At 44.0% G+C, this 10,000-nt stretch overlaps 2 protein-coding genes across 2 annotated transcripts in view; one reads left to right on the plus strand and one right to left on the minus strand.

Moving 5' to 3' along the window:
* LOC123512198 overlaps window positions 1-9,780 on the minus strand; it is a 61,646-nt gene extending 51,866 nt beyond the window's left edge. Inside the window, exon 1 of the mRNA XM_045268445.1 lies at window positions 9,196-9,780. Within this exon, the coding sequence (XP_045124380.1) occupies window positions 9,196-9,730 (535 nt within the window). The 5' untranslated portion in view covers window positions 9,731-9,780. The remainder of the gene's footprint in view (window positions 1-9,195) is intronic.
* The window catches only part of LOC123511202 (extensin-like), a 7,643-nt gene continuing 7,371 nt past the window's right edge, over window positions 9,729-10,000 (plus strand). The window contains exon 1 of the mRNA XM_045266878.1: window positions 9,729-9,834. Coding sequence (XP_045122813.1) covers window positions 9,729-9,834 — 106 coding nt within the window. The remainder of the gene's footprint in view (window positions 9,835-10,000) is intronic.

Consider the following 10,000-nt stretch of genomic DNA (forward strand, 5'->3'; position numbering starts at 1 on the left):
GAGCGAGAGAGAGAGAGAGAGAGAGAGAGAGAGAGAGAGAGAGAGAGAGAGAGAGAGAGAGAGAGAGAGATGATGGCGTGACATTTGGGTTTCCTCTCCTAGCGTCAGTGTGTCTGTCTGTGTGTCTGTTTGTCAAGGCCTTTACTGCAGGAAGGAGAGCTAAACGCTGTCACGCAAGCCACCCAAAGGAACACAAAGGAAGTGCAAGACCAAAGGAACACAAAGGAAAACACAACACAACGAACACAAAGAAAGAACAATTATTAGTAAACAAGTAAGTACAAATGAACACTAAATAAAATAAAAAGGTAAAAAAAAAAGAAAACAAAGAGTAAAGAAAACAAACAGAGGAAAAGAAAACACAAGTAAAAACCAACAGCAAGGAACACAACAGAAGCACAACAAACATTAGAAACACAACGAAAATAGATAATATATACAAAAACACACAAAAAAAAAAAAAAAAAACGAAAATAAACACGAAGAAAATGAAAACGGAATGAAAAACAAAACACGAAACAGAAATAAAGAAACAGAAAAGAGGAAATGTGAGAAGGAATGAGGGAAAAGGAAAAAAAGAGGAAGAGAAGAGGATGAAAATTAAAAAGAGAAAATGGAAAGAATAAGAACGAGGAAGGAAGAAGACAAGACTAATAACGAAAAGAAGATAGAAATAAGAAAGGAGTAAGTGAGAGAAATGAAGAAGAAAAGAGACATAATTAGAGAAAATAGAGAAAGGTGAAACAAACCAAAAGAGAAAAATATATAGAGTAAGGAAGAAGTAAATGAAGAAAAGGAAGGAATAAGAAAAATAACTAAAAGAGGAAACAATGAAGAGGAAGGATAAGAAGTAAAGAGAAAAAAGAAAGACAGTAAATGGAGAGAAGAAGAAGAAAGAGGAGAGACAAGAAAGAGAGAAAGAGAGAAGAGAGAGAAAAGAAGATAGAGAATAAGGAATAAGTAAATGAGATGAAGAAGAAGGAAATGAAGGAAAGACATAAGAAAAATAGGAAGAATTAGGACGAAAGGAGGAGGAAAGACAGACTGCGGAAGAAGGAGCAGAACAAGTAAAGGAGAAAATAGAGAGAGAAGGAAGAATAAAGATGATGGAAAGTAAAAAATCAGTAAAATAAGGAGAAGAAGGAAAGAAAGGAAGGAAAGAGAAAATAGGAAGAACAAAGACGAAAAAAGGAAAGTAGAACAAGAAAAGGAAAAAAATAGAGAAAGAAGGAAGAAAAGAGAAAAGAAGAGAAAAGTAAGAAATCAGTAAAATAAGAAGAAGGAAAGAAAGGAAGGAAAAGAGAAAATAGGAAGAACAAAGACGAAAAAGGAAAGTAAACAAGAAAAGGAAAAAAATAGAGAAAGAAGGAAGAAAAAGAGAAAATAAAAAAATCAATAAAATAAGGAGAAGGAAAGGAAGGAAAGAAAAGAGAAAATAGGAAAAACAAGAACGATAAAAAAAAGAAACACAAATAAAAACACGTATATAAACACATAGGCGTATATAGGCCTACTCTACTCTTGCAGCTTCCCTTTCATGTTCTTAGCAGACACAAAAATACGACACTAGAATACAAAGGAACAAAATACAAAGGTACACAAAGGAGTATATAGAGGAAGGATTTACAAAGGAGGGGGAAAAATACAGCCAAGTCCAGCCATACAATCGAACACACGAGCAAAAAGGGAGAGGCTGAAGCAAAAAGAACACTGAGAGAATAGCCATCACAATGCAACACAAAGAAACAACAAGCATACTCTCTCTCTCTCTCTCTCTCTCTCTCTGTTTGTGTCTGTTCGTCTGTCTGTCTGTTTGTTTGTTTGTCTGTCTGTCTGTCTGTCTGCCTGTTTGTCTGTTTGTCTGTCTGTCTTCTCTCTCTCTCTTTTGGTGCGAGTTTACTATTAGAGCAAGGAAGAAGACGAGAGAGAGAGAGAGAGAGAGAGAGAGAGAGAGAGAGAGAGAGAGAGAGAGAGAGAGAGAGAGAGAGAGAGAGAGAGAGAGAGAGAGAGAGAGAGAGAGAGAGAGAGAGAGCATGTAATTTCCTAACCTAATTATCTCTCAAATACAAAGAGCAACATTTTCAGGGCCACTCAGAAGAATAAAACTTTCTCACACGTGGTTGATAAGGTGAGAACAAATGAAGTGAGTAACAAGCAAGGCAAACAAAGCAACACATTCACGACACTCACTACCCAATGGTCTGTCTTGCACACTAACACCCGTGACAAGACAGAGAGACAAGGTTGGAAAGTGGGCAGAATCTGATGCTTTTTTAATATTTTTCCTCAGGTGAGCTACAAAATTAAGAGATCAGATGTGAGAGGATTATAATGAGGGAGTTTAAAAGACTAACCCAACCTAACTTAATCTAACCCAACCTAACCCAACCTAACCAAATTAACTTAACCTAATTTATCCTAATTGGGAATGGTGATTGTGTATTTGCAAACTACTATAAACTCTCTCTCTCTCTCTCTCTCACACACATGGATCAAACCTAACCAGATCTTATCCAACCTAACCCAATAACTCAATAACAAATAAACAAATAAATCAACCAGCAAACCATCTCACACACAAGGAAGAGGAAGATTACGAGGCATTCATACACAAAACTTCTTATCTCTTCCATTCAAATACACACAAAAAGGAGCAAGACTTTTTTGATTAGGAAAACTGAAAAAAATGTCTTCCTTTCACCTGTGTTCTGAAGTTCATGATAGGAGGAGGAGGAGGAGGAGGAGGAGGAGGAGGAGGAGGAGGAGGAAAGAGCATTGTATCTCTCCATGCAAATGATTTACGAGTACAAATTCTTTATCGTGAAAAGGTCAGCCGTTTTAGTAGTTTTTTTTTCATGTGGTCTCGCGTTTTTTTTTTTTTTTCACCTGTCTTGTTTGTGGTGCGTGTCTATGCTACTCACTCATGTATACCTGTGCGTGTGTGTGTGTGTGTGTGTGTGTGTGTGTGTGTGTGTGTGTGTGTGTGTGTGTGTGTGTGTGTGTGTGTGTGTGTGTGTGTGTGTGTGTGTGTGGGTGGACAGAGGTGGACGTCATGAGTTGAAAGAAGGGCGGGCAGATAAGGTTAGACAAGGTTAGGTTAGGTTAGGTTAGGTGAAGGTAAGGTAAGGTAAGGTGAGGAAAGGTAATGTTAGGTAAGGTAAGGTAAGGTTTAAGGTGTTACGTGGATGGCTTACAGTGGTGTTGTGAATGGCATGGTGTTATGTGGTGAGGGGAAGGCTTAACGAGGTAATTCACTCTAGGATAAGGTCACCACCACCTTCCCTTACGCTATATAACAAAAAGGTCGCGGGTGATTGATTTCAAAATGTGACGCGGGGGGAGAGAGAGAGAGAGAGAGAGAGAGAGAGAGAGAGAGAGAGAGAGAGAGAGAGAGAGAGAGAGAGAGAGAGAGAGAGAGAGAGAGAGAGAGAGAGAGAGAGAACTAAGATTATTAGAAATTCTCGGTATAAACCTTTCCCACACACATACATACATAAACACACACACGCACGCACGCACACACACACACACACACACACACACACACACACACACACACACACACACACACACACACACACACACACTTCTCTCCTTCCTAGTGAATCTGAACAAAAAAGAAAAACTTGATTGATTTACTTCACAAAGCATATTCTTTTTTCAGTCACGATGTTAGATGAGTAGCAGTAGCAGTAGTAGTAGCAGTAGCAGTAGTAGTAGTAGTAGTAGTAGTAGTAGTAAATAAACCTCAATCACTGGAACACACTCAAGTCATCCGTTTGTTTGTCGAGTCAATAGGGAGCTCAAGAGATTACACAAATATGGGTAGAGATAATGGATAGACACACACACACACATGGATCTACAGTACAAGGCTTGCCACGTGTAGACCTCCCAATCCTGGTCTTCCACCCCTTACGAAAGAGACAAACACAGGACATCTTGCTACGAAGGACCCAAATAAACAAACCAGACGCTTCCAACACTGTCACAACACTCTTTCACAACATTGCCTTTCTTTACGTCCAAATTAACTTGTCTTGGGCTTCACGAGTTGACCAAAGCCTTAATAGAGCTCATGAGGACGCAGGAGGAGAAGGAGGAGGAGGAGGAGAGCGAGAGGTGGGGAGGAGAGGAGGTGGCAGTAAAGTAAGCGGCTGTGAAATTACCTCTCCTTCTCTGTGTGTGTCTGTCTCTTGCTCATTGTGGAGACAAGAGAAAGAGGAGAGAGAAAAGACAAAGAGTGAAAGCAACAACGCACATGAGCCGATAGAAAGTGAAATGAGAGATCAAGAGTAAAGGATACAAAGAGGAGACAAAAGATAAAAGGATAAGAGGAGGAACAGAGAAGATGAAGCACGAAGGTAGAAGGGAAACAAAAGAGGGAGGTTTTAAAATTACTTAGGAGGGAAAAAAAAAGGAGAAAATATGATGCAAGAAATAGGAGACATAAATAAAGATACGTAAATAGCAAAGAGTGAAGGGAATAAAGAAAATATAAAAATAAGTGGTTATAAAAAGAGAGAACGTAAAATAAAACGAAGGAAAAAGAAGAAAAGACAGAAAGGAGAGGAAGAGAATAGTCGAAAGGATACAAGAGAAAGGAAGATAGAAAGAAAGAAAGGAAGAGAAAAGAAAAGATGGATAAGAGATAGAGAAGCAACGAACAGGAAAAGAAAGGAAAAATAGAGCAGGAAAAGAGAAAAAAAAACATTAGAAGGAAAATAAATGGAAAAAACACCAAAAGAAGGAAAAAAAGAAAGAAAAGAGAAAAAAAAGAAAAAAGAAAAGGAAAGAAAGAAAAAAAAATAGTAGTGGAAAGAATAAATGAGAGAAAAAGAGAGAGAGAGGAAATTGGAGAGAGAAAAAAAGAAGAAACTGACGAAATGATAAAATAAGAAATAGGAAATAGAAGAAAAAACAAACAAATGGAAAAAAGTTTGGGAAAAGAAACGAAGAAATGAAAATGTAAAAATGTAAATGAGAGAAAAAAGAGGAGACAATTCTGGAGAGAGAACGATTTAAAAGAGAATGAAAGAGACGAAAATTAGATAAACACTTGAACTAACAAATAAGAAAACGAAGAAAGAAAGAAGAAGGAAGGAAGGAAGGAAGGAAGGAAGGAAAGAAAAAATAGCATAACGGAGAAAGAAGAAGGAAGGAAGGAAGGAAGGAAGGAAGGAAAATAACAAAAAAGGAGAAAGAGGAAGGAAGGAAGAATAGAAAAAAGGAGAAAGGAAGGAAGGAAGGAAGGAAGGAAGTAAAGAAGGAAGGAAGGAATGAAGGAAAGAAGAAAAGTAAATGACAAAATAGAAAGAGAAAAGAGAAAGAATCAAATACCTAAAGGGTGAATTAGAGAAGAATGAGAAGAAAAGAAGAAAGGAGGAAGAAGAAAAAACAGGAAATGTGAGAAGAAGGAATGAGGAAGAGAGAAGAAAGAGAAAGAAAAGAGGATGAGGAATTAAAGACAAAAAGATAAATGGGTAGAAAGGAGACAAGACCAATAACGAAAGGGAGATGAGAGATAAGAAGATGGAAAGGAAGAAAGGAATAAATGAAGGAAGTGAAGAAGAAAGGAGACAAAAAAATAGAGAAAAAAGAAAAGGGAGAAAGAAAAAATGGGAGAAAAGAAGATAGAGAGAAAATAATGAGTAAATGAGGTGAAGAAGAGGAAGGAAGAAGAAAAATAACTAAAAGAGAAACAGAGAAGAGAGGAAGGATGAGAAGAAAGGAAAGAGAAAAGGAAATGAAAGAAAAGAAGATAGACAGTAAGTGAAGAGAAGAAGGAAGAGGAAAGACAGACTGACGAAGAAGAAATAGAACAAGTAAAGGAGGAAATAGAGAGAAGAAGAGTAAAGGAAGGGAAAAGAAGGATAGACAATAACGAATGAGTAAAAAGAGACAAACTGATGAATATGGAAGAATAAGTAAAGCAGGAAATAGAGAAAAGGAAGAGGAGGAGATAGAGAAAGGAATAAGAAGGAAAGAAAGACAACTAAAAGAGGAAACAAAAAGAAAGAAGAGGAGTAAACGAAAATAAGAAATAAGTAAGAAGGAAAGGAAGGCAAGAGGAAATAGAAAGAAGGAAGAGGAAGGAGGGAAGGAATAAGGAGGATATAGAATGAAGAATAAGGAAGAGAGAAAGAAAAACAAGTAAAAGAGGAGGAAGAGGAGGGAGGAAGGAAAAAGGAGGATATAGAATAAGGAATAAGGAAGAAAGACAACTAAAGAGGAGGAAGAGGAGGAAAGGAAAGGAAAAAGGAGGTTAGAGAGTAAGGAATAAGGAAGAGAGAAAGGAGGACAAGTAAAAGAGGAGGAGGAGGAGGGAGGGAAGGGAAGTAAGAGGGTATGGAGTAAGTTTTGGCGTGTGTATGGTTGAGCCTTCATGACAGAAACACAACAAACTTTTCTCTCTTAAAGAAGATAGATACTCATTCTCTATGTACCTAATTTTGTAGAGCGTCCTCCTCCTCCTCCTCCTCCTCCTCCTCCTCCTCCTCCTCCTCCTCCTCCTCCTCCTCCTCCCACTCTTCTCCTCCTCTCCTCGTGTGTGTATGTGTTGGCGGTGGTGGTGGTGGTGGTGGTGGTGGTGGTTATGTAAAGTTATAGAAGTAATAGCCAAGTCATGTTTTTGTCTGTCTGTCTGGCTGTCTGTCTATCCGTCTGTCTGTCTGTCTGTCTGTCTGTCTGTCTCTCTCTCTCTCTCTCTCTCGTTTGTTTTTGCTCTTTTTCTCTCATTTTTTTCTTAAAAGATTACAAATTACGACTGCCATCTGAGAGAGAGAGAGAGAGAGAGAGAGAGAGAGAGAGAGAGCATTCTTTCTTTGACCTTGATATCCATTTCTCCTCCCCTTACACCTCCCCTCTCTCTCTCTCTCTCTCTCTCTCTCTCTCTCTCTCTCTCTCTCTCTCTCTCATGCTAATTAGTATACACAATTACAAGACTATTTTTTTTATTGTGTACAAGTAACCATAGCTTCGATCGTTCCTACTACTACTACTACTACTACTACTACTACTGCTACTGCTACTACTACTACTACTACTACTACTACTACTACTACTACTACTACTACTTCTACTATTACTGCTACTATTACTACTACTACTACTACTACTACTACTACTACTACTTCTACTACAACTACTACTGCAACTAATACTACTAATGCTTCTAATACTACCACTACCACTTCTACTAATACGACTACCACTACTACTACTCTCTCTCTCTCTCTCTCTCTCTCTCTCTCACGCATTTCAGCAGACGAGAAGCAACCAGAATGACTTCGTGACATCAGAGCAATGTACTTCAAACAGCGGCCAGCAGAAAGACAATGAATGAAACGGCTTAAGGACTTCATTTCACCCCCTCCACCTCCTCCCCACTCCACCCTCCACCCCCGGCCAAGATGAAAGCCGCGGGTGTATAACAAAAGAGGATCTGAAGCTGATGATAATTTGAAAGAATGTTCAGTCTAGTTCATGTGATTTGTGTGTTTGTGTGTTGGTTTAGGCTGGATAATAAAAATGGTGTGATCTTTTCTTTTTCTTTTCTTTTTTCAGATTTTGACGTAAGAGTAGCAGTGATCAGTGGCAAGGGAAAAAGGTGGCTAGACATGAAAATTTAGGAAAAAATATACTGAATTGCACAGTTTTCATTATTTTCACGTCAGGACAACGAAAACACCCAAGATAAAAAAAAAAAAAAAAAAAAAAAACTGACCCCCAAAGAGTTACTAAAAAATTGGAGGAGTTTGTGAATATCAACATAGGTGTGTATTTTTTGGGGGGGTTTAATCTAGAGCACAGGTGAGCTTCTTCTCGAGGCAGGTAAAGAGGCGGGGAGGGGCGGGGCGGGGCGGGGCGGGGGACAGGTGGTAGAGGTGGGTTGGGTCGGGACGGAGCAAGGACGAGTACAGCCTCATTATGTTGTCTTTCTATACTCTTCTTTTAATGTTTGGCTACGTTTTAATGACTGTGTCTATATATACGCATCTCTCTCTCTCTCTCTCTCTCTCTCTCTCTCTCTCTCTCTCTCTTTTCATTCCAGCTATCAATTTTTCTCTTCCTCTATTCCAACCAGCACTCCCTCTCTATTCCATGCAACACTGTCTCTCTCTCTCTCTTTCTCTCTCTCTCTCTCTCTCTCTCTCTCTCTCTCTCTCTCTCTCTCTCTCTCTCTCTCTCAGTCCTTCCAGTTCTCCTTCAGGTGGGCTTTGGCAAGCTGCCCGCCTTCCCTCGCTGGGCCAAATTTAGTCAGGCTGGTGAGCGGCGTGGAGGAGGAGACGGCCCTTGGCACACACAGGCACTTCCCGCCACCACCACCACCACCTCCACCCCGCTGGAAGTGTGTGTGTGTGTGTGTGTGTGTGTGTGTGTGTTGTTCAGGCATTGCTTAAGGGGGCCGAAGGTAAGGTACGAGGGAAGGAGGGAAGGAAGCAGTGTGGTGGTGGTGGTGGTGGTGGTGGAGAGAGGCGGGGCTGAGTGAGGGGGCCGCGAGGGACAGGGTGGAGGGTTGGGGGGTGCGGGAGGGTAGTAAGGAAGGTGCTGACGTCAGTAAGGGGATGGAATGAGCTTGACACACGATCCCGCTCCTTGCGTAATGATCAACAGCCAGCGGGCCAGTGCTGGGCTGCTCAAGGGGGCTGCTGCTGCTGCTGCTGCTGCTGCTGCTACAGGGGATAGGGGTGGCGGAGGTGATGTGCTGTGAGGGTCAGGTCCTTCTTGGGTGTGTGGGGGTGATGGTGGGGGGCGAGGGGTGGTGATGGGAGTGTAAAGGTTAGCAGTGGTGTGGAGAGCTCAAGGTGATGTGAAGGAGAGGGATGTCAGGAAGAGTGATCCACCACAGCCACACACACACACACACACACACACACACACACACACACACACACACACAGTTCCACCCACAGCCACAGCCACAGTCACAGCCACTCCACCTCCACAATGAGCCAAAGTGTTGTGGCGGCGGTGGTGGTGGCGCCGCGGTGCAGGCAGTGCATGACGCCACACACTGCACCCGTCTCTGTTTGAGTCCTGCGAGGGCGCGGAGAACCAAGCGTCGGTGTTTGAGGGGACGGTCACGAGGCTCTGCCATGGCGGGCCTGGAGGAGGCGAGGCACGGCCTTCCGCCACAGCCACAGCCACAGCCACAGCAAGACTCGTGCAATTAACAAAAGGGCGACAACTCACCGATGCGGGGTACGTCGTAGGGTCGCGGGCTGGAGCGTGCGTGCCGCAGGTAGCTGGAGGCTATGGAGGCTCCCACCTGCTGGAGGCCGTTGGCCACCGCCTCCTCCTGCCCCTCGCTCGCTCCGCCGCTCACTGGGGCATCACTGGGCAGCCCCCGCTTACTCCACGCCCGGCGCCCTTCCTCCACATCGTCCACCGCATCCTCGGGGAGCTGCCGCTGGTCCTGAGGGTCGGCAGGCTGCGGGCCCTGTTGGCTGGCCTGCTCCAGGCGGCGGCGGAAGGGCGGGCCGGGCGGCAGGTCTGGGGCCACATGTTGGTGGCGGTAGGGGCGGGTGAACTCTAAGAGTGCCTCGGAGGGCAACGAGGGTATCTGGGGCGGGTGCGGGGCGGGCGGGTGGGAGTTTAGGGCCCTGGCCCGCCGCACCAGGGTCAGCAGGGTCTGGCGGGAGGGCTGGAGGCCAGTGGAGGAAGCGAGGCACGGATCACACGCGCACGCCAAAGCCAAGAGCCAGAGGACCAGGCCACTGCTCTGCATGGTACGCGCCGAGCGAGCTGGCGGCCAACACTGCACTGTGCCAAGCCTCACCAGCGGCACCCACCAACCGTCCGCGCTGGACGGCGCGCAGCTCCACGACCCTCGTCCGCACGCGCCGTCGCTGCCGCCGCCGCCGCCGCCGCCGCCGCCGCCGCCGCCGCCGCCGCCGCCGCCGCCGCCGCCGCCGCCGCCACCATCATCACCACCACCACTACCATCGCCGCCGCCGCCGCCGCCGCCGCCGCCGCCGCCGCCGCCGCCGGCCTCACA

This window comes from Portunus trituberculatus, chromosome 4, assembly GCF_017591435.1.
Source record: "Portunus trituberculatus isolate SZX2019 chromosome 4, ASM1759143v1, whole genome shotgun sequence".
NCBI classification, from domain to species: Eukaryota; Metazoa; Arthropoda; class Malacostraca; order Decapoda; family Portunidae; genus Portunus; species Portunus trituberculatus.